Genomic DNA, 27,773 nt, shown 5'->3' with positions numbered 1-27,773 from the left:
CGAATCTATTAAGATGCTCCCTTTCCTCCATCATTTGTGGGGGAAAGAAAAGCAGATTAATATATATCTTTTTTATTTTTTAAAAAAGAGCAACAGCAGGTATCCGTACAAAAAACGGCAGTGGCAAACAGCATCCCCTTTCGTTTAAAAGCCATTCCAACTCTGCATTCCACGGCTCCTTCCAAAAGCTTCCAGGAGTCGTACTATCTTTTCGGCCAGTTATGCCTGAAGCCTCTGCAAAGAGAATTGCATTATAAATTCTTATTTCAGAATAAATTTTAGCCGGGGACGTTCCAACCATCAGCTGAAGCTTACCATATTTTTTGCACCATAGGACGCAGTTTTTCCATCTTAAAAACTAAGGGGGAAAGTCTGTGCGTCCTATGGAGTGAATGCGGGGGGGGGGGGGGAGGCATGCAGGAAAAGCCCCCAAGAGCCACACACAAGCTTCGCACGGCTCTTGCGGGCTTTTCCCCAGGAGAGAGAAGGGACTGACGCGGCCAGTCAGTCCCTTCTCCCTCCTCTAGAAAAGCCTTGCGCAATCTCTCCAGCCCGGGAGGCTGTGCAAGGCTAAAGAGGAAGCCCGGGCAGCGAGCGTGATCTATCCCGCTCGCTGCCCGGGCTTCCTCTTTTGCCTAGCACGCCTTTCCAGCTGCGGGAGGCTGCACAAGGCTAAAGAAGCCAACTTTTTAAAAATCTCTCTATCTCTACCTCTTTTTCTTTTTTTCGTCCTTTCTCCACCCCCTTATTTTCCTCTGGATCAGTGTTTTTATCTAGATTAACGTTTTAGTTTGGAGAGGGGAATATTATAAAAAAGGAAACTTTGCAGCTTTTATTTTAGTATACAATAAAAACAGATTAAACAAAACACAGGAGAAGGAACTAGCATAGAAGAAGAAGAGAAAAGGGAAAGAGGGAGGATACAAAGCCATTTACCAGAGGTAGATCTTAACCCTTGCCTCACCTGGGAGCTTCTCTGGGCAGGAATTCCCTTGGCTTAAGTGGGGTGAGGGAAGAGTGGCAGGTAGGGGGGTACCTACCTAGACAGTGAAGCCACATGTCTCTCCAATGAAAATTGGGAGTGGGCATTGTGTGAAGTGGCTGTGGATCTCCTGCCACAGAAGTGTAGGACTGTATAGAGTTGGGATGGCCACCCGAGGGTCATCTAGCCCAGCCCCCTCACAATCTAGGAATCACAGCTAAAGAACGCCAGGCAGATGGTCCCCCAACCGCTGCTTAAAAGCCTCCAGTGGTGGAGACCCCCAACAACTTCCGAGGTCACAGAATTGCAGGGTTGGAAGGGAACCCCAGGAGTCATCTAGTCCAGCCCCGGTGGACAGCAGGCACGATCCATCCCGTTGTGCAAGGCTAAAGATGCTGCTCAAGGCTAAAGAGGAAGCGTGCAGCCTGTCCATTGCTCTTTGGGGCTGGGGGGGAATAATATTTTTTTCCTTGATTTTCCCCTCTAAAAACTAGGTGCGTCCTGTGGTCCAGTGCGTCCAATAGAGCGAAAAATACGGTAACTGCTCTCTTGATGCAGAATGTACTTGAAAAAAAGCGTCCCGTCCCCCGAACAAACAATGTTGAGGACTAGAAAGCTTTAAAGTCCTATTTGCAAGGCAGCTCGAATGTTCTAGCAAACAACTGTCCGGACATACCTGTTGGATTTCCCAGCCATGTACGACATGCTTTTCGTTCCGGCTGGTTGCTGGACTTTGCCGGCTCCAGGAAACTTCTATGTTTGGTTTTTATTTTTGAGAGAGAAAAAGGCGGAAAGAAGGTAGTCATGTCAAAACAGCAGTTCTTGGCCCAAGGTCACCCAGTGAGCTTTATGGTCAAGTGGGGATTTGAAAGCTCTAACCACTACCCCACTGGCCCATCTAGTCGAGCATCCTATTCTCACGATGCCCCCAAGGGAAGCCCAGAACCAGGGCCTGAACACTCTTCCCCTCCTGTGTTTTCCAGCAGCTGATATTCAAAAGCATTATTGACCATGGAGGCAGAACTGAGCCATCCTCTGCTACTAGCCTTCATGGGCTCCCCTGCCTCAAGAGATTTATCAAAATTCCTGTGTGCAGAAAACAACCTTACCTTGCCAGCTTGCTTGGAGGGATCAAACTGTGTTGAGGGTTTAGGCCTGCTGCTTCCTGATAAAAAGAGAGAGGGAGAAAGATGGGGACAGAAGGCAAATCTTAGCAAGGGAGATCGCTCTTGCAGAGAATAGATCATTTCAAGAGCCGTCAAGACCAGCAAAGTTTAGGCACGAATAAAAAGCACCGGCTGTAAAACAGACATGCAGTGGAAGAATTCAAACAGCCAAGACTTCTAAAAAAGGAACTAGGTAAAGGGACCCCTGACCATTAGGTCCAGTTGTGACCGACTCTGGGGTTGCGGCGCTCATCTCGCTTTATTGGCCAAGGGAGCCGGTGTACAGCTTCCGGGTCATGTGGCCAGCATGACTAAGCCGCTTCTGGCGAGCCAGAGCAGCACACGGAAACGCCGTTTGCCTTCCCGCCGGAGCGGTACCTATTTATCTACTTGCACTCTGACGTGCTTTCGAACTGCTAGGTTGGCAGGAGCAGGGACCGAGCAACGGGAGCTCACCCCATCGCCGACCTTCTGATCAGCAAGTCCGAGGCTCTGTGGTTTAACACACAGCGCCACCCGCGTCCCTAAAAAAAAAAAAAAGGAACTAGGCAGCGTCTTATTTTGCCTTGGCGTCAAAACAAAGCAGAGGGCGTAAACAAAACTAAACAGCAGTAGTAATAGCAATAAAATAAATAATAATGTTGGTGATAAAAAGGTTAGGAAACTGCTATACACAGACCGTTGGTCCATCCAGCTCAGTACTGTCTACACTGACTGGCAGCAGCCCTCTGGCATTTCCATCTCTCCCAGCCGTAGCTGGAGAGTCCATTGGGGATCTAAGCTGGGACCACTGAGTTAGGCACCTTCCCCACACGTGACTATTACATAAGGAGAGCCCTAGTGGATCCTGAGTCCAGCCTCTTGAGCTCACGGGGGCCGACAGGAGCCTCACCGGCAAACACTTTGAGGTCGGATTTGCTGTAATCAAAGGGGGTGAAGGGCTTTGGAGTGGCCTCTGGTTCTTCCGTCTGCGGGGAAGCTTTGGGCTTCTTCTTCTCGGCCCGGGGGGTCTCGGTACCCGGATCGCTTACCACTCTCTCCCGCTTGTGGCCTGCTTGTTCCTGCTGTAAAACCAAAGGAGGGAGGAAGGAAGGAGTTTCAAAACATAGCCTGGAAGAAGAGGGCAGGGAAGGGCTGCAGCTCAGCAGAGGAACATATGCTTTGCATGCAGAAGGTCCCAGGTTAAAGCCCAACATTTTTTCCAGGTGGGGCTGCGCCTGTACTGCCACAGAGAATGCCCTCATCCAGGCTACCTCCTGGCACCCCCAAGGTCAGGGAAACTACCAAGGGGGCCCCCTTGTTTGATCTCAGCACCCAAGAGGGTCTATAGGGAAGGAGACGGCCTTTCAGGTATTCAAGGCCTGGGTTATTTAGGGCTATCACCCAGTGAGCTTCATGGCTGAGTCGGGATTCGAACCCTGATCTCCCAGGTCATATAATCCAACAGTCTAATAACTGTTAAACTACAATACAGATAAAAGCAGCGGCTGGATTACTGGCTGGGGTTCCTTTTGGGTCACATATAACCCTTGCTCTAAAGAAGCCGCACTGGCTTCCGGTTTGTTTCCAGGCTCAGTTCAAAGGGCTCATGCGAGCGACCTTGGGCCAGTCGCTATCCCTCAGCCTAACCTACTTAGCAGGGTTGTTTTGAGGATAAAATGGGGAGGAGGAGGAGAATCATGTACACCACCTAGAGCAGTGGTTCTCAAAGGGTTTGGCAGGAGAAGATGGCAAGAGAGTTGGGAAGATAAGATCCAGGGACAATCAAGGAAACATTTAAACATGTATACCAGTATAGCATAGTATATAGTACAGTGGTGCCTCGCAAGACGAACGCCTTGCAAGACAGAAAACCCGCTAGACGAAAGGGTTTTCCGTTTTGGAGGCGCTTCGCAAAACAAATTTCCCTATGGGCTTGCTTCGCAAGACAAAAATGTCTTGCAAGTTTCTGCGGGGTTTTTTCCCTTTTTCCCCTCTTTCCCTAAGCTGCTAAGCCGCTTATCAGCTGATCCGATGATAAGCCGCTTAACAGCTGATTGCTAAAAGCCGCTAAACCGCTAATACCGCTAATTCGCTAAGCTGTCAATGGGCTTGCTTCGCAAGACGAAAAAACCGCTATACGAAGAGCCTCACGGGACGGATTAATTTCGTCTTGCGAGGCACCACTGTATAGTAATCAATTTTAAAAAAATAATAATTTCAGAATATGGATAGATATCTTTTCAAAATTAGAACAAAAACCATCTTAAAAAACCATCTTTAGACCCGGCCAGTATGGCCAACTATCGCCCAGTCTCAAATCTTCCATTCTTGGGCAAGGTGATTGAGCGCGTGGTTGCTGAACAACTCCAGGCACGCCTGGAGGATGCGGACCATTTGGATCCCTTCCAATCGGGATTCAGGCCTCATCATGGGACTGAAACTGCCTTGGTCGCGCTGGTTGATGATCTCCGGCGAGCTAGGGACAAAGGTGAGAGCTGTTTCCTAGTTCTGCTGGATCTCTCAGCGGCCTTTGATACAATCGACCATAACATCCTTCTGGACCGTCTAGAGGGGCTGGGAGCTGGGGGCACTGTTATACAGTGGTTTCGCTCCTTCCTCCTGGGCCGTGTTCAGAAAGTGGTGGTGGGGGATGAGTGTTCAGACCCCTGGGCCCTCACTTGTGGGGTGCCTCAGGGTTCCGTCCTCTCCCCCATGCTTTTTAACATCTATATGAAGCCGCTGGGAGAGATCATCAGGGGGTTTGGACTGGGTGTCCATCAATATGCAGATGATACCCAGCTCTACCTCTCTTTCAAATCAGAACCAGTGAAGGCGGTGAAGGTCCTGTGTGAGTGCCTGGAGGCGGTTGGAGGATGGATGGCGGCTAATGGATTGAGGTTGAATCCTGACAAGACAGAAGTACTGTTTTTGGGGGACAGGGGGCGGGCTGGTGTGGAGGACTCCCTGGTCCTGAATGGGGTAACTGTGCCCCTGAAGGACCAGGTGCGCAGCCTGGGAGTCATTTTGGACTCACAGCTGTCCATGGAGGCGCAGGTCAATTCTGTATCCAGGGCAGCTGTCTACCAACTCCACCTGGTACGCAGGCTGAGACCCTACCTGCCCGCGGACTGTCTCGCCAGAGTGGTGCATGCTCTAGTTATCTCCCGCTTGGACTACTGCAATGCGCTCTACGTGGGGCTACCTTTGAAGGTGACTCGGAAACTACAACTAATCCAGAATGCGGCAGCTAGACTGGTGACTGGGGGCAGCCGCCGAGACCACATAACACCGGTCTTGAAAGACCTACATTGGCTCCCAGTACGTTTCCGAGCACAATTCAAAGTGCTGGTGTTGACCTTTAAAGCCCTAAACGGCCTCGGCCCAGTATACCTGAAGGAGCGTCTCCACCCCCATCGTTCTGCCCGGACGCTGAGGTCCAGCGCCGAGGGCCTTCTGGCGGTTCCCTCATTACGAGAAGCAAAGCTACAGGGAACCAGGCAGAGGGCCTTCTCGGTAGTGGCACCCGCCTTGTGGAACGCCCTCCCATCAGATGTCAAAGCGATAAATAACTACCTGACATTCAGAAGACATCTTAAGGCAGCCCTGTTCAGGGAAGTTTTTAATCTGTGATATTTTAGTGTATCTCTGGTTTTTATGGAAGCCGCCCAGAGTGGCTGGGGAAACCCAGCCAGATGGGCGGGGTACAAATAATAAATTTAATTTAATTTAATTTTTAATCAGTGATACTGAGGACAATCCCAGCTGTGATTTTTTTTATTTATCAATAAAGAAATACATTACTGAACAAACAATTTTTTATTCTGAAAGTGTGCCCCAGAGAAAAAAGTTAGCGAACCAGTAACCTACAGCCTCCCTTGGGGGAAACGTGGCAAAGAAGATGGAGTAAATAAACACAAAACAAATGTGTATGTTGCTAGAAATTCTATAGGTTGACCTCCATGTAAAGAATGTAAATAGTTTTAATGGGATTTTGAATGAGTGTAAAATTAAGTGTTACTGTTTTAAACTTCCTTGGATTGTCTACCCTGGTGGGTTGTTTATCATCACCAATAAATTTATTGTACTGGCCAAAAGCCATGACAAATCCATATTTTTAAGGCTATGGCACTCAGTATTCCTGAGCTGTCTCCCATCCAAGTACTAACCAGGCCTGATCCTGCTTAGCTTCTGAGATCAGACAAGACTGGGTGTGTTCAGGGTAGTATGGCTGTAGATAACCACTATTCTGAATTATGCTTTTTATAGGGTAGGACGCACTGTGGATGGGTTTATGGAGCCAAGGAGGCAGGGCCCCCCAAATCTAGATCTAGATCACTGGTCCTCAGCTATAATATTTTACATACAAATTGACACTGAGGTTTTTAAAAATTGGGATATTATTTTTACAGGTGAGTGTGGCTGGGGGTGGGTCCCCAAATGTATGTTTGGGCTAAAACAAAGGTCAGCAAGTTTTTTCAGCAGGGGGCCAGTCCACTGTCCCTCAGACCTTGTGGGGGGCTGGACTATATGGGGGGGGGAATGAACAAATTCCTATGCCCCACAAATAACCCAGAGATGCATTTTAAATAAAAGGACACATTCTACTCATGTAAAAACACACTGATTCCCGGACCGTCCGCAGGCCGGATTTAGAAGGCGATTGGGCCAGATTTGGCCCCCGGGCCTTAGTTTGCCTACCAGTGGGCTAAAAGATGGGCCCTAGATCTGCAAATGTTTAGTCGTAGATGCTGGGTTGGGGGACCCCACTTACCGCAACCAGCTGTCGGACAGAGACTGCGTTTTCCGCTTTGCCTTTGCTTTCCTTCTTGGGGACTTCATGAGCCGCTGGTGGGAGAAGGATGGAAAGGGCAAAGTTAGCACAAGGACTGCCATGCTGGCACACAACTAGCAATGCATTGTGGTCAACCAGAGCTTTGAGAATCCAGGACACCCAAGCCTAGGGTTGCCATACACCCAGGATTTCCCAGATGTAGCCAGTATTCAGCCCTCGTAATCGCTGAAAAGTCCCGGAAAATCGGGACGTGTGGCAGCCCATGTCGGTAGTATAGATTTTGGCAAATTTAATTAAAGCTATTAAAAAAAAAGACCTTTGATCTGTAGAAAACGCAACTTGAAAAAAAGAGACGATGCATGTATTTTTTTGTAAATGAAGAGATCTTTAATAAAAATATAATAAAAACAAAACAAAAACAAACAGGCCAGCCTCACACCTGTCTGCTGGATCTTCTTCTTAGCAGATTCTTTCTTTGTCCCTGCTTGAAGCTGGGCCTGGCTGAGGAGCTTCCACCGATTACTGATCTGGGAGGAGGAAACACACACAAAAATTCGGAAATGACTGGCAGAATCCGAGACCGGGGAGAAGAGTTGGTGGAAGAAGATTGGAAGAAATTTAAAATTTATTTACAGAAACATTGTAAAAATTTTGAATGTTGATGACGTTGAAATGAAATGAAGTGGTTCTAGTAATAAGGTAAAATAAGAATATGTAAGAATGGATTGATACTAGACGAAAATTTGAAGCTATAATATGTGAGGAAAATAATTAAGGATAAATCAAGAGGGTATGAATTTGCTGAACCAATTTTTAAATGGAATACAAAAAAGGGAGGTGTGAGGAAGTCAGGAAAACAAGTTAAGAACGGTGAGAAATTAAAAAGAGGGATTTTTCTTTTTTCTTTTTCTTTTTCTGTTAAATTTAAATTTTTGTATTTTTGTGTTTTTTGTTCATTGTCCTGTAACTCCTTTTTTGTTAAAAAACTAATAAAATATCATTTAAAAAAAAAGAAACACACACAAAAATTGCAGCTCTGCCAATGTTACACCGTGTTCTGGTGTATGTGGCTGAGCCAGCCCAATCTCCAGGGAGGGTGTAGGCAGTAGCACAGTGGTTGAGGAACCTGCACTGTGTGCAAAAGGTCTCAGGTTCGATCCCTGGCAGATCCAGGTATGGTAGGGAGACGGAACATCTGAAACTCTGGGGAGCCGCTACCTGTCAGTGCTGACAGCAATGAGCTAGATGAAGCAATGGTCAGACGTGGTGTGAGGCAGATTGCCACCCACGCTCCTGTTGTTCTCCAGTTAACAAGATCAGGCAGCAGCATTGGAGGGGACCGCAGCCCAAAGGCCAATGGCAGTCAGTGTGGACAACTCCGGCTTATAACCAGAGCAGGGGGAGGTTTTGTTAAATAACCGTTCTTACCTCATAGATTTTCGATGATGGGTCAAACTTTGCCAACTGGGAGATATGAGCGGGGTTCTGGTCCGCTGGCAAATACTGGAGGGAAGGAAAAACACGACCATGGGAATAATAATAATAATAATAATAATAATAATAAATTATTTATACCCTGCCCTCCCCAGCCAAGACCGGGCTCAGGGCAGCTAACAACCAATAATAAAAACAAGCTGATTAAAATACAATTTAAAAAACAAGATTAAAATACAACATTAAAACATTAGGATGCAGCCTCTTCACAGGAGGAGAAAGGAGAAAGAAAGAGGGGGAGGGAATCAAACTGATTCTAAGCCAAAGGCCAGGTGGAACAACTCTGTCTTACAGGCCCTGTGGAAAGAAATCAGATCCCGCTGGGCCCTGGTCTCATGAGACAGAGCGTTCCACCAGGCCGGAGGCAGAGTTGAAAAGGCCCTGGCTCTGGTTGAGGCTAATCTAACTTTCTTAGTGCCCGGGACCTCTAGGCTGTTGCTATTTATGGACCTTAAGGTCCTCCGTGGGGCATACCAGGAGAGGTGGTCCCGTAGGTATATAGATATCCCCTAATATCTAGATTAGGGCTGGGGAACCCTCTTCAGCCCGAGAATCACATTTCCCTTCCGAGTAACCTTCCGGGGGCCAGGTGGCAAAAGCAAGCAGAGCAATTAATGTTAATTTTGCCTTTGCCTAACTAGTTTCTTCTCTGTCTCTCTCCGCCTGCCTCTCTCACACATACAGCCCTCTTTATCCTCTGTCCAGACAGGTAAGAATTCAAAGACATATTCCAGCCAGGCAAAAGCATTCAAGGAGGGTTTGGAGCAGGAACAGTGAAGGGGTGTGGCTTGGGGAGGGGCCAGAGGGCCGCACAGAGAAGTCTGGAGGGCCACAACCTGCCTGCTGCCCTGGCCAGATTCCCCACTTCTGATCTTAACTAACCAGGGCCCACTCGCAATTGTAAGCTGTTTGAGGGAACCAATCCTGGATTAAAAGTGGGGTGCACCGCATGTTAGTTAAAAGAAATCAGAATTCCAAGGGACCACTTCACTTCCCGACAGGATTTATGCAGCAGGAATCTATCTTGCAGTATGAATTCTGCAACTCCCAAGGAGTGGGGAGACTCACAAAGCCCCCTAGAAGCAACAGCTTCCCAGCTGTGGAGTATGTGCAATTCAGACACTGCATTAACAAGCAATATATCTGTTTACATATATAATCATGTTGCCAAGACATAAAGAGAGAAAGAAGGGCAACATGAAAAATCTCTGGGTTTATTTTTTTTACAACTTGGAAACGTTTTCCTTCTCCCTACAAGCAGAATAGCAGGAAAACATTATGATTAAAATATGCACAGCCAATAAGTTAGAGATGATGGGAGTTGTCATTTGCTTATTAACACTGGCTAGGTTCACTAACCCAGGGCTTAGTGTGGTGCAAACCCTGCCTAATGGCTTGTTTGAATGTCAGCAAACTATGATCTGAAGACATGGTTTGTTGCTGTCTTTACCAACCTTGGCTTGTCTTAATTATAGCTTGTCACTATGTGTGAACCCAGTACCCTTTATCAACCATGGTTTGTTTGGCCATCGCACCCCAAAATACAAAGGCACAAGGAACAAGAAGCTAGAAGACAGAACAAACTTTGGAATAAATGAGTTGTGGTTTGCTTGCTCATCTGTGGTTAGCTCACAGTTGTTAAGCAAACCATGGTTGTAAGTGTTACATATGAGCCAAACCACTGGGTAGGAAAACAAGGACTTTTTACCATTCGGAATGGGTTTTCGAAGGATTCCATGATCTGGCGGGCTTTCCGTTGGGTGACCGTCAAACTCTCGTCCTCTTCCTCACTTGCTTCTGTCTCCTTTGGGAAGGCAGAAATATAGATTAGTGGGACTAAGTACAGAACTGGAGAGGCCTGCCTGGAAATCCCCTGAATGGGTTAAGATTGCATTTTAAATATCAAGAGGTCCCACCCTGCCGCCGCCCTCCCTTGTGCTTTAAAAGAATGGTAAGTAGAAGCAAACAGATGCTGAATTGTACTTCTGGTTTGGCTGGTTGTTTATAGCATTTTGATCCACTGTTGCTTTTATTAATAAATACAGTGGAACCTTGGTTCTTGAACTTAATCCGTTCCGGAAGTCTGTTCGACTCCTGAAACCGTTTGAAAACCAAGGCGCAGCTTCCAATTGGCTGCAGGAGCTTCCCGCACTCAAGTGAAAGTCAAGTTCGATGTTCAGCTTCCGAAAAACGTTTGGAAACCGCAACACTTACTTCTGGGTTTGTCAACTAAGCCGATTTGTCAACTAAGCTGTTCGAGAAGCAAGGTTCCACTGTAACCTAGAGACTTTAGTACCTTGGATCCCGAAAGCCTTGCCTTGTGACTCAAACCCGGAAGTGACTGTTCTGGTTTGTGGACGTTCTTTGGGAGCCGAACATCCGACGCGGCTTCTGCGGCTTCCGATCGTGTGCAGGAAGCTCCTGCAGCCAATCGGAAGCCACGCCTTGGTTTCCAAATGTTTTGGAAGTGGAACGGACTTCCGGAACGGATTCCGTTTGACAGCCAAGGTACGACTGTACTTGCTTTTTAATCTGTTGTGAGGTCAAGCGACTAATAGGTGGGCAACCCAAGCTAGGTGTCAAACATGGGCGGAGACAAGGATCATGCCCCATTCAGTGGGGCAGGGTAGGGAAAAGACAGGGATTGTGTCCCCGCTCCCAAGTGGCTGGGGAAAAGACCAGGATTGTGGGCCAACAGCTGAATACTGTTCCCTACCCCTGTTCTAGCTCATTTGGTCCCCTGCCCTGTTCTCAGAAACCTAACCTACATTAAAGATGTCAATGCTGGCTCTCAGCAGGAGGCAGGACAGACTTGGCAACTCGTCCGACCTTTCCGTCTCCTCCTCTGCTTCTGAAAAGAGACGCGCCTGCTCCCGGCTCAGCCCAGGTGCTGAATGACAAGAGGCGGGGGAAGGAAACAAAAGCACAAGGAATTAAGACTACCATTTACTTTAAATTGCATAGAAATTTATTTATGCATGCTACTACAGCAGCAGCAGCGAGTGCTACTTGCCCCAAAGTGGAAAGAAGCAGATGTCCCAGTAAAGGAAGAATGGATACAAAAACTTATGGAATATGCAGAAATGGCGAAACTTACCGGAAGACTAAGAAATCAAGATAACAAACATTTTTATAAAAAGAATGGAAATGGTTCATTGAATACTTACAGATAAACTGCAAACCGATAAAAACATTGGCAGGATTACTGTAATAACCTGCAGTTTCATAAGAGTATATATTTAAAGAAGATGAATAAATGAGTAAATTAAGTTAATTTGGATATGCAGAAGATATTAAAAAAATTAATGTAAGGAACCGCAGAAAGAGGGGGGAGGAAGTCAAACTTTGAAATGTTAAATTGATTGTAAAACTAATGAAATGTATAAACTTGAAAAATATAAATAAACCTTTTTTAAACAAAGACTAACATTTACTTATTACATTTTAATCCTCAAACGAACTTCGTGATGGGCGCATGGTTCTCCTTTCCTTACTTTTTAACACTCCCCTGAGGCAACTTAGGTTGACAGATTCATAGACCCACACGGTTATATAGGGCCCGTCTACACTATACATTTAAGGCTGTGCTAGACCGCTTTAAACTGTCATGACTTCCCCCATGGAATCGTGGGAGCCTGCCAACAAAGTGAACCAGCTACAGGGGTTTGTGTGCTTAGAACCCAGGGGTGGGGGGTGGGGGTCCCCCTTCACCCCTCTTTCCAGACCCACCTGGATCCAAGTGGTTTGGCTTCTCGTCCTGAGGCATGTGCGAGCTGTCATGAGGTCCAAACAAATGATTCTCCGGCTTCTGCCAAAGGAAATTAAAGATATCCTAGCCCTCGTGATTCTGAAGGAAGGGCTGGTCACATAGGGAACTGCTTGATATCAGGTCAAACCATTGGCCCCTCTCCCTCAGGTTTACCTACACTGACTGGCAGAAACTCTCCAGGCTTTCAGACCTAGCTGGAGATTGAACCTGTGACTTTCTGCATGCAAAGCTACAACACCCAGAACCCTTAAACTTTTTATTTATTTACTTACTGTTGGCAGGTAAAGCCTTTAACCTCTTGCAAGCAGTACTTGCAGGATCGCCGTACCCACTATGTGCCCACCCAGCTGCATTGATCTGCAGATGTCACATAATACTTGTTCCTTAGTTGGAAGAAACTAAGTGTTGGTGCTGACCTTTGAAGCCCTAAACGGCCTTGGTCCAGTATACCTGAAGGAGCGTCTCCACCCCCATCATTATACCCGGACACTGAGGTCCAGCACCGAGGGCCTTCCGGTGGTTCCCTCACTGCGAGAAGCCAAGTTACAGGGAACCAGGCAGAGGGCCTTCTCGGTAGTGGCACCCGCCCTGTGGAACGCCCTCCCACCAGATGTCAAAGAGAAAAACAACTACCAGACTTTTAGAAGGCATCTGAAGGCAGCTCTGTTTAGGGAAGCTTTTAATGTTTATTAGGTTATTGTATTTTAATATTCTTTTGGAAGCCGCCCAGAGTGGCCAGATGGGCGGGGTATAAATAATAAATTATTATTATTATTATTATTATTATTATTATTATTATTATTATTATTATTATTATCTGACCTTTTAGTGTGGCTGAATCTGAACTTTGGAACTCCCTGCCTACTGACACCAGGCAGGAGCTGTTACTGCACTCTTTTTAGTCCCCTGCTTAAAACATTTTTGTTTAGGCAAGTCTATCCAAATACACACACATCAATGTGTCTCAATCTCTTACACTTCAGGTTAAATTATTTCAAGCTGTTTTTCTATCAATAGTTTTAATATTTCCCTATAAGCCGCTCAGATGTCTCACTCCAGTCAAGTGGAATGTAAATTTGGTACATGAAAAAGTAAAACAAATGCAAGATTGGCATCAGAAAGAAGCTTACCTCTGTGTTTCGAAGAGGTCCTCTCTTTTTCACTCCAACTGCAATTTCAGACTAAGAGAGGGCAAGGAGAGATAATTATAAGGATAAAATTAAGATCACATTAAAAATCTCTTGCACACACACACACACACATACACACACTCCACCCTGACACCTCCAAGTCTACTTCCCAGTCACAGGCTGAACAGCAATGATATCAGCAGTCAAGGAATGCCCATAAAAAATTTAACTGCTCAAGAAAACATATGCTAGAAGGCTGACAGACAGTGCATAATTTTATTCTCATTGCATAACTGGTGCTAACTTGGCATAAGAGCAGGGTGATTTTAGGGAAGAGAGTTGGTATGATCCTAGGAACAGGGGAAGCTTCCTTTTATCAAGTCAGACTGTTGGCCTACCCACCTCAGAATTGTCTATACTGACTGGCAGCAGCTCTCCAAGAATTCAGAGACAGGAGTCTCTCCTGAAGGAGCATCTCCACCCCCATCGTTCAGCCCAGACACTGAGGTCCAGCTCCGAGGGCCTTCTGGCAGTTCCCTCACTGCGAGAAGTGGTCACAGAGAACCAGGCAGAGGGCCTTCTCGGTAGTGGCACCAGCCCTATGGAATGCCCTCCCATCAGATGTCAAGGAAATAAACAACTGTCTGACTTTTAGAAGACATCTGAAAGCAACCCTGTATTGGGAAATTTTTAATGTCTAATGTTTTACAATTTATGTGCTATAAGTCACCCAGAATGGCTGGGGAAACCTAGCCAGATGGGTGGGGTATAAATAATAGAATTCTTCTTCTTCTTCTTCTTCTTCTTCTTCTTCTTCTTCTTCTTCTTCCAACTCCACAGAGATGCCAGGGATTGAACCTGTTCAGTTGCTTTGAAACACAGCTGTCCTGTACTTAATACTGTCCCCCCATACCTTCAACAGTGGCATCTCTCTGGCCTGCTGGATGAAGAGGTGCATTTCGTTGATCTGCTGGCGAACAAGGGGAGGAACTGGGTTGCAGCAGGCGATGATGCCCTGGGGCTCCCTGCAAACCAACAAAAGGAGCAGGACATTTTTAAAAAGATAAAACGCTAGCCAATGAAAACCATAGCATTGTGGAGCTGGAAGGGACAAAAAAGGGTCATCAAGTCCAACCCCCTGTAATGTAACAACTACAGCAACAACAACAACAGGGTGTTGACTTTGAGATGCTATAGGACCAGGATGATCTTAGCCACTTCCTGTCCCAGAGCTGGTCATTAAAGAAATGTGGGTGGGGCACAGAAGAATGATGGAGCCACAGACCAATCACAGGAGAAGAAGGAAGAAAAGCCTCAGGGGTATCTGCAATGCCTATCCCCAATAGAGATATAAAGGTTGGGAGAGAATGAAGAAGGAAAGCAGAAAGAATTCCGATAGGAGGAGCGTTTTTCCTTCCTAGCTTCTGATCGAATTTTCTCATGGAAAACTTGCCAGTTTGGGGGAAAGGAAAATTACTATTTGGGCACCTGATTTCAAAATTCACCTGTTCACCCCATGCTTTCCCCAAAGAGGTGACCCAGCTAATGTTTTAAATACTATTAATTGGATCTACTGATAAGCGATGTGTTCCGTGCATTTGTTTAATGGGGTTGTCATTTGGCTTTGGGGAGTTTATTCTGTTCGCGGCCATGATATATATTTTTTCTCAATTGTTGGCAGCACATGCGTGTTTTTTCGTTGTTGCTGCTGCAAATAAACACCCGTTCTTCCCCTTGCAAAGCAAAAGGCACACTCACTTGGGCAGCTCCTCCGCTATCTTGAGCAGCATATGGTTCGGCAGCACGTACCTGCGGGACAAGGAGAGAAATGAATGGTAGAATCATAGATTTGGAAGGGGACCCCCAAAGGTAATCGAGTCCAACCCCCTCGCAATGCTAGCATCACAGCTAGAGAATCACAGGCAGATGGCCATCCAACCTCTGCTGGAAAACCTCCAATGAATCAATTACGAACTAAATGTTAAATGCCACTACTTTCGCTATACAATGAAATCAGTCTTGTAAAGAGACCTGCCAAATATATTACTAGCTTTAACTCTCTTTCTCCTTCCCCTTTTAGAGAGGAAGAGGAAGGGAAACAAGCCTGTAGGGGACAGATAGAAACCTCAAATCCTACTATGACTCTGCCCACCTGTGAAACGTGCCCTGCAAAGGAATGGGTGGGTGAAATAATAATGGGTGGCCAGATCCAGTTCTCCACTGCTGGTAAAGGTAAAAGGTAAAAGACCCCACGTCCAGTCAAAGGCAACTATGAGGTTGCGGCGCTCATATCGCTTTCACGCCGTTTGTCCACAAACATCTTTCTGGGTCATGTGGCCAGCAGGACTAAACCACTTCTGGTGCAACGGGACACCGTGACGGAAACCAGAGTGCACGGAAACGCCTTTTACCTTCCTCCCGCAGAGGTCCCTATTTATCTACTTGCACTGGCGTGCTTTCGAACTGCTAGGTTGGCAGGAGCTGGGACAGAGCAACGGGAGCTCACCACCGTTGCACGGATTCAAATTCCCAACCTTATGATCGGAAAGTTCAAGAGGCTCAATAATACAGGCAGCTTTGAAAGGATTCCTTTGCCGAGCAAGGGCTCGCTCTGTTCCATCCCAATTCTAACAGCTCCCCTTTTATTTATAGCATTTATACCCACCATTTCTCCCCCAAGGAGGCCAAGTGGACGGCTCACCACTCATTTAATCCCAACGATGGCCCTGAGAGGTAGGCTGGATTGAGTGAGGAAGTGACTGGGTCAAGGTCACGCCCAGTGAGAGCTCCAGGGCCAAGTGGGGACCAGAACCCGTGTCTCTCCCAGATCCTAGTCAGACACTCTAACCACTACACCACACTGGGTCCTATAGCCCGCTCCAGCAGTCCCCTGTAAAAGAGCTCACCCTGTGCTCTCATCTTCCTGCCGCCCCATCTTGTCCCTCCAGGCAAAGAGGAGCCGGAAGGCCGCCAGCTGCTGGCTGTTGAGGTGCTTCTTCTGCTTCCGGTAGAGCTCCAGGTACGAGTCTTCGGTGAAGATGGGCTTGACGTATTTCTAAGGGAGAAGAGGCAGGTGGAAGCGGCATGAGCGACCTGTAAGGACTTGTGTGCTGCTGCTGGTAGGGGGGATCCCTGACCCACAGCTGCCTGGCGCGGGTGGGAGTCCAGCTCTAGTTTCCCAGCACCCGCTCAAAGCCTTCCATGCTGCATTTCCTTACTTTTTTTACTGGAATTTTATTTACAACATAACATAACCCCCCCCCCACCCCCCAATACACAAATCCACCCTCATTAAACGTGAACATAACATACAATGAGCATAACATACAACAATACAAACAACCAAATAAAAGGCTTCCTTTATCCTGTATCTGTCCGCCTTATTTACTTCTTGTAAACTGTTTCCTTTATGAATAATTATTAAGATTTTTCTAATTATAACTTAAATATCCACAAAGTCTCCAGCAGACATTAATCGGAACAAGCCCAGGTATGTATTTTAGGGCACTGTTTTGTGAACCATTCTCTGCATTTTCCCCATGCTTTTAGAAACTCTTGTCTAGTGTGCTGCATTTTCCTATCTGGGGGTGGAGGGGTGTGTGTGTGAGTGTGTGTGTGTGTGTGTGTGTGTGTGTGCGCGCGCGCGCGCACTCCTCCTTCCCTTGCATGCCTCTGCCCAACACAGGGAGCTCACCTTCAAGCAGATGTCCTTGCTCCGCTGCCACACCACTTGGAGCTGAGTAGGCTGCCCATTGGCCTTCTCCCAAAGCTCCTCCCTGACCCGGTCATAGATGTACAGCAAGTAATGCGTGTCGTCGCGGGCGTAATTGAGCATCTCTTCTGGGAGGGGTCTAGAGGAGAGACAGAGAAACATGGATTACGGGGAATCTCGGGTGTGGTGGTCAGGAGGGAGCCAGCAGTAAATCACACAAAGCAGAGTTAACTCTTTATTAGAAAGAATGGGACCCGCACATTTCATTTCCTTGGGAAATGATATATAATGAATTGAAAAGGATGTTCAAAATAACTTTTATTTAAAAAAAACCCAGAAGCTTTTCATTTAGGAATTATAGGGACAGAACTAGCTAAATTGTATAGAAATTTATTTATGTATGCTACTACAGCAGCAAGAATGCTACTTGCCCCAAAGTGGAAAGAAGCAGAAGTCCCAGTAAAGGAAGAATAGATATAAAAGCTTATGGAATGTGCAGAAAAAGGTGAAACTTACTGGAAGAATAAGAAATCGAGATAACAAACTTTTAAATAAAAGAATGGAAATGGTTTACTGAATATTTACAGATATATTGTAAACAGATAACAACATTAGCAGGATTAGAGTTATAACCTGCAGTTTTAAAAGAGTATACATTTACAGTAGATAATTAAATGAGCAAGTTAAATGAACTTGGGAAATGCAGAAGGTGTTAAAAAATAAATTTAAGGAACTGCAGAAAGAGGGGGAAGGAAGTCAAATTTTGAAATGTTAAATTGATTGTAAAACTAAAAATGTATAAACTTGAAAAGTATAAATAAAATATAATAAGAATAAGAATAAGAATAATAAGAATAAGAATAATAATAGAACAGGATCTGCACAAACTTGGTGCAGTATCAGGCTTAATGAGGACAGCTGCCCATCCCCAGCAGGTCTTCCCTAATGGATCACTTGCCAAGACTAAAGGTCCCCACCTCCCTACAGCCATCTATGTCTTCTCCTCTCTAGGGTTTCCCCCAAGCAATCAAAGACTGTGCCTGCGTGCCTATCGTTGCCCCTCCCACTTCATGCCTCTTCTGGTTCTGGGAGACCAGGGCGGATGGAAGCTTGTTGTACAGACTCACATTGGTATAACCTCAAGATGGGATTGGAACATCCCAAATCTACCCCCAGTCCTCCATACCGTATCCTCCAGTCCGCCAGCTGGTACTGTTTGTTGGCATCCACCTTGCAGTAGAGCTTGAGCAAGTGGTCCAGGGAGTGCCGGCCGAGATTGAGGAGCCGAGCCGCCTGGTGGGTGTCGAAGACGTTCACCAAGTAGAGGCCGAAGTCTCGCTGGAGCCACTCCACGTCCGAGTCGGCCCCGTGCAGGACCTGCGAAGCACCAGAGCCATAAATAGCGGGGGGAATGTCAAGAAGGTCCCCTATCTTCCCACCCACCCGTGTATGTATCCTTCTGGTCATTCCAGGATGGCACTGCCTAGGCCAGGGTTTCTGAAACTTGGGTCTTCGGCTGTTTTTGGACTACAACTCACCATCCCTGGTGGTCTTGTAGTAAGGTTTAAGCCAGGCATAGGTAAACTCGGCCCTCCAGACATTTTGGGACTACAACGCCTATCATCCCTGACCACTGGTCCTATTAGCTAGGGATGATGGGAGCTGTAGTCCCAAAACATCTGGAGGCCCGAGTTTGCCTATGCCTCGTTTAAGCTTACTGGGAAATGATATATAATGAATTGAAAAGGATGTTCAAAATAACTGTATTTTAATATTTTGTTGGAAGCCGCCCAGAGTGGCTGGGGAAGTCCAGCCAGATGGGCGGAGTAGAAATATATTATTATTATTATTATTATTATTATTATTATTATTATTATTAAAAACAAACAAACCCAGAAGCTTTTTTGGGGGGGGGATTATAGGGACAGACCTAACTAAATTGTATAGAAATTTATTTATTTACAGCAGCAAAAATGCTACTCCCTCAAAAGTGGAAAGAAGCAGAAGTACCACCAAAGGAAGAATGGATACAAAGGCTTATGGAATATGCAGAAATGGTGAAACTTACCGGAAGACTAAGAAATCAAGATAACAAACATTTTTATAAAAAGAATGGAAATGGTTCATTGAATACTTACAGATAAATTGCAAACAGATAAAAACATTGGCAGGATTATTGTAATAACCTGCAGTTTTATAAGTGTATGTATTTAAAGAAAATGAATAAATGAGCAAATTAAGTTAATTTAGACATGCAGAAGATATGAAAAAATAAATGTAAGGAACCGCAGAAAGAGGAGGAAGGAAATCAAACTTTGAAATGTTAAATTGATTGTAAAACTAATGAAATGTATAAACTTGAAAAGTATAAATAACAACTTAAAAACAACAACTCCCACCATCGATAGCTAGCAGGGCCAGTGGTCAGGGATAATGGGGGCTGTAGTCCAAAAACAGGGAGAAACTCCACCCTAAGCACTTGAATTCCCACACCCCTGGGGCAGTTCGCAACCTTTTGCAAGGCTCCCCTTTCCCCCCGGTGTTTCTACAATTACTGTTGTCCCTGGATACAAGAGCTGGGAGCCCCAGAACATCTGGAGGGCCACAGCCTGTCCATCCTTAGGCTTACTGGCTTGGTGTCTGCTGCTCTACAGAGCAGTTAATGCAAATGGCCAAACAGGGCGCAGCAGCTCATCGGTCCAGCCTGGCCAGGTGACTTGAGGAACCAAGAGGAGCCCAGCTGCTCCTCCAGGCTCAGTTCCTCAGCCTGAGGAATCTGTCCTAAGAAGAAGCACCTGGACAACCCTGCTAGATTTTATTTGCATCGGCTTGTTGTTTTAAGCTTGACTGGAAGAGTGGGGTGAAGGACAAACCCAAACCTGACCCTGCTGCCATTTGTAAAAAGAAAGAAAAGGCCTTTCACCTTGACCACTGCAGGGTCTGTGAAGGTCTCGTTCAATATGTACAAGTCACTACGCAGCTCCAATGTGTCGATGATGAAATCTTCTGTCCGGGTGGAAATCTGCATAAGGCATGTCAAGCCCAGGAAACTCCGGTAGGAATGGTGCTGTGGAGGGCAGGATGAGAGAGGGAGAGAAATAAAGGAAAGGGGTCCATCAATTCACAGCAAACGCAACAGCTCGCCTTCCCTGGGTGGGTAACTGGAAGAACTGTTTTCAGAGCCTGCTAAAAACATTTTTTGTTTAGACAAGCCTATCCAGGCATGCAGGGATGCGGGTGACGCTGTGGGTTAAACCACAGAGCCTAGGACTTGCCGATCAGAAGGTCAGCGGTTCGAATCCCCGCAACAGGGTAAGCTCCCGTTGCTCAGTCCCTGCTTGAAAGCAGTTCAAAAGCACGTCAAAGTGCAAGTAGATAAATAGGTACCGATCCGGCGGGAAGGTAAACGCCGTTTCCGTGCGCTGCTCTGGTTCGCCAGAAGCGGCTTAGTCATGCTGGCCACATGACCCGGAAGCTGTACGCCAGCTCCCTCGGCCAATAAAGCAAGATGAGTGCCGCAACCCCAGAGTCGGTCACGACTGGACCTAATGGTCAGGGGTCCCTTTACCTTTGCCCAGGCATGCAGAATGTTGATGTGTGTTTTAATCAGTTTTTTAGTTTATGGCTGATTTTAATTTTTTGAATGTTTAATAGTTATTTTTACTGCTTTTACTGATTATGTCATTGTTTTATTGCCTTTGTAAACGGCTTGTTTTTGTTTTTTTACAATCCAGTGGTGTATTTTTTTTTAATGAAATAAATAAATTACCCAGCGGCATCTCTAGGTAGGGCTGGGAGAGACTCCTTGCCTGAAAGCCAGGAGGGCAGCTGCCAGTCAGTGTAGACAATACCAAGCTAGATGGACCCAATCGTCTGGTTTTGTATAAAAAGTGGCTTCCTGGGCTCATATAGGACCACAGTTGCACTCTGTCAGATGCATGAATCAAATTAACGATTTGAAAGATTGTGGAATTAACAGAAGATCCAAGCTGAATGTGAAACCTCTAGTTTTCACACCCAAGCTTCACTTCACACCTTCATCTCCTTGCCCAATGCAAAAGTTTTGCTGCAGGACACAAAACTGAAAAACCAGGACAAATTCTTACCTCCAAGTCCAGGGCGAACTCTTTGCAGCCCACCAGCTTCTCGTTCAGCTCCACCAGTTCGTCCAAGGTGGAGATGAAGTGGCAGGGTGTCTCCTCCAGGGACCTGAACATCTGGGAGGGGAGAAGAGTTTGGATTTGATATCCCGCTTTATCACTACCCTAAGGAGTCTCAAAGCGGCTAACATTCTCCTTTCCCTTCCTCCCCCACAACAAACACTCTGTGAGGTGAGTGGGGCTGACAGACTTCAGAGAAGTGTGACTAGCCCAAGGTCACCCAGCAGCTGCAGGTGGAGGAGCTGAGACGCGAACCCGGTTCACCAGATTACGAGTGCACCGCTCTTAACCACTATACCACAAGGTGTAGCAAGGCATTACGGCTCGGCAGGCATGAAGCCAGAAGGCTTTAACTTTTGTGCGTGATCTACTCAATGAAACATTATTTGAGAAAGAAAGCAAGCAAGAAAGAAAGCTAGCTTACCTGGACTTGTGGCTTTTCAAGAAGTTCGGCTGGTGGTGAAAAATGTGCCAGTTCGTACTGGTAAGGGTGAGCAAACCTTTTAGGATGAGAGGAAGGAGAAGGGAAAGTTAGAGAGCTCTGAGCAAGCTCCAGATGCAGAATCAATTGCCTAGGGAGATATTTAGGCCTGCCGGACCATTTAGGGACAAACCACACACACCTGCTGTATACCTGATGTCAAATATGGCGTCACAGGTGTGGGAGCAGGTACATAAGAACTCAGGATCAGGCCAAAGGGGGCCTATCTAGTCCAGCCTCCTGTTCTCGCAGTGGCCAGACAGATGCCCCAAAGCAAAGGCTGCGAGCAGGACTTAAGTGCAACAGCAGTTTTCTCTTTACCTGCGATTCCCAATAACTGGCACTCAAAGGCATACTGCTTTGGACAGAGGCAGGAGAATGTAACCTTCTGGGCTAGTAGCCAACGAAGGACATGGTTGGGCCAATACAGGGTGTGAGAGCCTCCACAATCAAGCTGATCCCTGGGTTCTGCGAAGCTTTGTGCTGGTTGTGCTGCCAAGTGTTTAGACAAGTAAGTGCCTTCCCCCACCCCCGGCCACCTGTCAAACTCGGGGGAACTGAAAGGCCCCGACCTGCTTGATCAATCGCTCTCTTACATGTCCTGCTCAGTCTGTTGGGTCCTCTGCTGATAGAGGAAGTCGGCCAACGCAGCCGGCACATCCAAATCCTCCGGGCGTTCCTTCCGTTCCCGCCTGCTTTTTGAGAGCACTGTATGTCCGGAGAGGGAAAAAAGGGTTAGAGGTGATGGATCTACTTTCTAGGACTTATTTATTTTTTAATTGGCAGGCTACTGCTTTCCCTCTGCAATAATAACCTTTGCACTCTGAGCATAGGAACACAGCAAGCTGCTAGGGACCTTTTGTCCATCTTCCTCAGTGTTGTCTACACCAGTGTTTCCCAACCATGGGTATCCAGCTTTTTTTTTTTTTACTACTGTAGGAGTGCTAATATCCAGAGTGTGGGGTCAGGTGGGATTACTATGAGGAATTATAAAATATGCATCAAGCCATTGTGTCCACGATGAATGCATTGTGTTGACTGGGTTTAATTCATTGACAATAATTTCTGACCAAATCCCACAACCCTCTGCATCTCTGCCCATTTCTCTTGCTTAACAAGTCACGTACACAGCCCAGTTGCTTTGCCAGGCATACATCCTAGGCCATAAAGATAGTGGGCAGTTTCCTTGATGTAGCTTTTCTGATATGTTAATCTTAGAATGTTAATCTTAGGGCCAGGAAACAGGTCTCACATAAAGGTGATAATGATCGCTGTCCTCCTGGCCATCCTTCTTATCATGTATATTGCTTGTTCGGGGTTGCCAAATGCACTCCTTCGTAGTTCTGTTTTGTTTACCCCAAAAGTATGTGTGCTTAATTAGTTTTGGTAGTTTAACTTTGTCCCCACGTGGGGTTTGTTGAAATGCTCAGAAGAAATTTGATTGGTTCTTACCAACACTCTGTAAAAGTTCTTTTGTGAATAAAACGACCTGGGCCGAGGGGTGGAGAGAAAGGCAGAGATTATTATATGCACCCTTCCCAGAGTCTTGCTGGTTCAAGCCTCTGTGTGGCCCTCCAGCTGTTTTGGGACTACAACCCCCATCATCCCTAGTTAGCAAAGACCAGTGGTCAGGGATGATGGGAACTGTAGTCCGAAAACAGCTGGAGACCCAAGTTTGGGAAATACTGGTCTACACTGACCGACAGCAGCTCTCCGGGGTTTCAGGCAGGGAGTCTCTCCCAGCCTTGCCTTGGAGATGGCATGCCCTTACCTTCTGGCAGTGGCTTCAGAGCGTTGGGCTTAACAAAGAGCTTTGGGACGAAGGGGGTGTTGGAGTTGTCCACCTTCTCACGGAACTTGAGCTGAGGGCGGACGATGTTCTTGGCGTGCAGCAGGCGGAAGGTTTCTGACTTTGTTCGCTTGTTGGCTTCCCCAGTCTGCTGGAAGACAAAAATCAGACAACCCCCTTCAGCCCTGACCGTTGGGGTGGGGGCTGATGGGAAATGCAGTCTGACACCGTCTGGACAGCCACAGGTTTCCCCACCCCTGGCTTAAAGAGAAAGAGCCCCTTAAAGGACATAGGAAGAATGGAAGCTTCTCACCTTGCGGTTCCAGCTGGAGACAATGGTCTTAGGAGGCTGCAAGCCCGAGGGGAGGATAGGCTGCTGGTTCTTGTTGACACCTGCTGCTTCATCCAATAGCATGCCCTGAAATTGCAGGTCACAGTGTGAGATGGGACCAGGGGTGGCAGGCAGAGGATGCAATTTTGGGGGAAGGACCTGGGGCTATCTATAAAGGTGACTCGGAAATTATAATTAATCCAGAATGCAGCAACAAGACTGGTGACTGGGATCAGCCACCAGGACCATATAACACTGGTCCTAAAGTATCTACGCTGGCTCCCAGAACGTTTCTGAGCACAATTCAAAGTGTTGTTGCTGACTTTTAAAGCCCTAAACTGCCTTGGCCCTTGATACCTGAAGGAGTGTCTCCACCCCCATCATTCAGTCCGGACACTGAGGTCCTCCTCTGAAGGCCTTCTGGGGGTTCCCTCACTCCAAGAAGTGAGGTTACAGGGAAGCAGGCGGAGGGCCTTCTCGGTAGTGGCACCCGCCCTGTGGAACACCCTACTACCAGATCAACTATCTGACTTTTAGAAGACATCTGAAAGCAGCCCTGTTTAGGGCAGTTTTTAATGTATGATATCTTATTATGCTTTTATATTTGCTGAAAGCTGCCCAGAGTGACTGGGGCAACCCAGTCAGATGGGTGGGGTACTATTATTATTATTATTATTATTATTATTATTATTATTAGCACACCCAACATGGGATCCTCATGGAGCGGCAACACCTAGGTGTTCAGGGGTGGGGAGTGAGAAGCACTGCACAAGGCCCGACGATGCTCACCACTCTTTCTAGGATGGCATCATTGGCATCGACCAGCAGGTCAAACTTGTCTTCCAGTTCTGTGATCTTGTTCCGGTCCCGGAGGTGGCTGCGGCAGCCATGGTACTGCATCACTCTGCTCATGCTGGGAAGAGAAAAAAACAGGTTGTTGGAGTGTGTCACACAATCCTTAGCAGCGTGTCTCAGCTCCCCGAAATCAAGCTGTGACCAGAACCTGCAATCTTAGTCCTACAATCTCTGTTGATACAAGCACTTTGGTACATCAGCCCCTCTTGGCTCCATAGGTCATACTAATTGCCTGCCCAGCTTTAGGTAAAGGTAAAGGGACCCCTGACCATTAGGTCCAGTCATGGCAGACTCTGGGGTTGTGGCACTCATCTCACTTTATTGTCCGAGGGATCCGGTGTACAGCTTCCGGGTCATGTGGCCAGCATGACTAAGCCACTTCTGGCAAACCAGAGGAGCAAACAGAAACGCCGTTTACCTTCCCGCCTATTTATCTACTTGCACTTTGACGTGCTTTCAAACTGCTAGGTTGGCAGGAGCAGGGACCAAGCAATGGGAGCTCATCCCCTGTGGGGATTTGAACTGCCGACCTTCTGATCGGCAAGTCCTAGGCTCTGTGGTTTAACCCACAGCGCCACCCACGTCCCTATCCAGCTTTACTTGATGCCAATTTCCTTTCACCTCTGAAATGCTAAGCTGAAATGACCTGGGGCTCCTCCCACCCTTACCTTACGTCATCTGGCAGTTTGAGAAAGCTGTGGCACAAGATCTGTCCCTGCTGCTGCCTTTTCTGGCTCCTGCTAGACCTAAGAGACAGTGATGGTGTCTCCAGCAGCTGCCTCTCCCTTGGCTGGTCTCCTAACCCACCTTCGGTCGCCAACTGTGTGGGAACTCACTCATTCCCAGGAACCTCCTCCTCCCCCCCCCGGGGGGGAGGGGAGCTGATGGGGTTGTTGGGAGGGACAAGCAGCACTCACTTGGGGGAGGGCATCTCCCTCCCCCACTGCCTGTGTCACCATTGCTCAGGGTCTTCACCCACATTGGCAGCCCCTGGGATCGTCCTCCTGTTGGCCCAACCCTGAGCTTTCCTGGATCTCCTCTTCCAGACCCAACCAGTTCCTGACAAAACAAGACTGATGGGTAGTTCATTATTATTATTAATTAAATTTGTATAGCACCCTACACCCATAGATCTCAGTGTGGTTCACATCTTGGGCACACGGGGCAAAAGCAATGTGAAAAGTGGCCCAGCTTTTAAAAAAAGTGAATCTTGGCATCACAACAAGCCTGCAAGAGAGCAGTAACACTCACCAGTGCAGCAATCGATCCCCTTGCATTTCGCAGAAGTTCTGGAAACCAGGAAAACTGCGGTAGAAATCGTATTCGTCTCCGGGCTGAGGGAGGCCGCCAGAAGCCTTGGTGGCTGACACCACCGTTCCAAGGGCATGCTGGACCGTGGGGAAAAGGACAGTGCGGTGGTCATTGCCGAACAGTTTTATCTATTTCACCAATGAAGCAAGGCAGATGCTTGACGACTAAGCTACAACCCTTAAATACCAGCTACAATAAAAAGCTCTTTTCAAGCCTAATTTCCACAGAGAGAGGGGGACATTGTGTGGGTGCACTGGAATACGGTGTACAGTTCCGGTCGCCTCAACTCAAAAAGGATATTGTTGGGAAAGGTTGAGAAAAGGACAACCAAAACAATCAAGGGAATGCAGGGACTCCCGTTACGAGGAAAGGTGCAGCGTCCGTGCCTTTCTACTTTAGAGTTAAGAGGCAACATGATAGGAGCATGTAAAATTATGAACGGCAGAGATAAATAGAATAGTTTCTCTCTCCCTCTCAGCATTAGAACTCATGGTCTTCCAATAAAGCTGAATGTTGGAGGATTAATACTATAAAAAACTTCTTTTGTAAACCGCTTTGACGGTGGGTTTTTGCTTTTCCTTTTTTACAGTGAAGCGGTGAATAACTTTCATGAAATAAATAACTAAAAAAAAACCTGTAAGCTGCTTTGGCAGAATATGGCGAATGAAGGACTAAATAAATAAGGCTTATTATATATTTTGCAATGACTCGCAGAAACAGCGGCAGCCCAAAATTAGATGCATTTTCCTATATCTTTCCCCACGCTGCTGGGTCCCCCAAGAGACTACAAATCCCGCCATGCTTTGCTCTTCCACGCAAGCCAAGCGGCACCCGTAGCGACTTTGCCTTTTCCCGAGTTTTCACCTCCTATACCTTTACGAAGGAATCGGCGTCTTTGAACCCAGGCAGCACGGCGTCCGCTGCCGTGTCGCCCTCTGCCCCCGGCGGCTCGGCGTTGTTGTCTGAGCCGCCGCCGCCGCGCTCCTTGGCCGCCATTTTCCTTTCCCGTTCCCAGCTGCCGCCGCTTCGCCACTCAGTGGGCCGCCGCCATATTGGGATCACACTTCCCGCAGGAGAGCGCTCATCTCGTTTCTCTCTCGCGAGAAAAACGAACCACAGACGTCATGAAAGTAGAGGTGACTGCATCTTCGGAGGTTAAATTTCCGAGTTCACTTGGGGGGAGTTTTTTGAGTGCGTGTTTTTGTGCATATATCTGCGCGCGTGTGTTTTTTAAGGTGTAATCATTCATCTTGTTTTTATTATTGCTCGTAAGCCGCTCTGAGCCCAGCCTTGGCTGAGGAGGGCGGGGTATAAAAAATTATTATTATTATTATTATTATTATTATTATTATGTGTGTGTGTATGTGTACTGTATATATATATATGTATGTATATATGTATATATGTGTGTGTGCATATGTATGTATATATATATATGTGTGTGTGTGTGTATATATATATATTTATATATGTGTGTGTGTGTACTGTATGTATATATATATATGTGTGTGTGTGTATATATATGTGTATTTGTGTATATATATGTGCTTGTATACATATATGTGTGTGTATACATATATGTTTGTGTGTGCGTGTGTGTGTATGTATATATATATGTGTGTGTGTGTGTGTGTATATATATATATATATATATATGTATATATGTGTGTGTGTGTCGAGATAGATGAAAATACACATATATTGCAAAGTAGAATGGAAGCTTTTTGCAACCCTCCCCGGTGCAATGCACCTAGTAATAATCCTAACCTGTATTATTGAGGGATAGGAAAATGTCCGATCTTGTATTGCTGACTGAATT

At 46.6% G+C, this 27,773-nt stretch overlaps 1 protein-coding gene and 1 long non-coding RNA gene across 3 annotated transcripts; one reads left to right on the top strand and one right to left on the bottom strand.

Annotated features, from left to right (window-relative positions):
- On the bottom strand, positions 1-27,032 carry EXOSC10 (exosome component 10). 2 transcript variants are annotated; one of them, XM_081870902.1, is made up of 25 exons: positions 26,828-27,032; positions 25,895-26,031; positions 24,578-24,701; positions 23,771-23,875; positions 23,440-23,608; positions 22,265-22,376; positions 21,612-21,687; positions 21,134-21,244; positions 19,951-20,094; positions 18,214-18,404; positions 17,010-17,166; positions 16,222-16,370; positions 15,074-15,124; positions 14,229-14,340; positions 13,316-13,366; positions 12,146-12,224; positions 11,185-11,306; positions 10,125-10,220; positions 8,351-8,425; positions 7,362-7,449; positions 6,902-6,975; positions 3,041-3,212; positions 2,092-2,147; positions 1,659-1,735; positions 1-234 (listed from the first exon to the last, which is right to left on the bottom strand). In XM_081870902.1, exons 1-25 carry the CDS (start codon positions 26,948-26,950, stop codon positions 204-206), a joined length of 2,682 nt encoding a protein of 893 aa, XP_081727028.1. In that variant the 5' UTR covers positions 26,951-27,032; the 3' UTR covers positions 1-203. The 2 variants fall into 2 exon arrangements, with proteins under 2 accessions (XP_081727028.1, XP_081727029.1); XM_081870903.1 differs by having other exon boundaries at positions 23,440-23,605.
- Positions 11,287-17,509, top strand: LOC309347098. The gene is made up of 2 exons (XR_014158848.1): positions 11,287-11,418; positions 17,440-17,509. It is a non-coding gene; the product is annotated as an uncharacterized lncRNA (long non-coding RNA).
- Positions 27,033-27,773: the final 741 nt, after the last annotated feature.

Source organism: Podarcis erhardii (genome assembly GCF_964252035.2).
Source record: "Podarcis erhardii genome assembly, chromosome: 7".
Lineage (NCBI taxonomy): Eukaryota > Metazoa > Chordata > Lepidosauria > Squamata > Lacertidae > Podarcis > Podarcis erhardii.
This window is presented reverse-complemented; position numbering and strand designations above follow the sequence as displayed.

What these genes read in the sequence shown, in the direction of transcription:
- EXOSC10 (XM_081870902.1), bottom strand. Translation starts at nt 26,950, where the DNA reads ATGGCGGCCAAGGAGCGCGGCGGCGGCGGCTCAGACAACAACGCCGAG. An exon ending in GAGAGATGCCACTGTTGAAG is followed by an intron (nt 13,367 to 14,228) that starts GTATGGGGGGAC and finishes GCCCTCTCTTAG; the next exon opens with TCTGAAATTGCAGTTGGAGT. An exon ending in CTGTCCGACAGCTGGTTGCG is followed by an intron (nt 3,213 to 6,901) that starts GTAAGTGGGGTC and finishes TTGGTTTTACAG; the next exon opens with CAGGAACAAGCAGGCCACAA.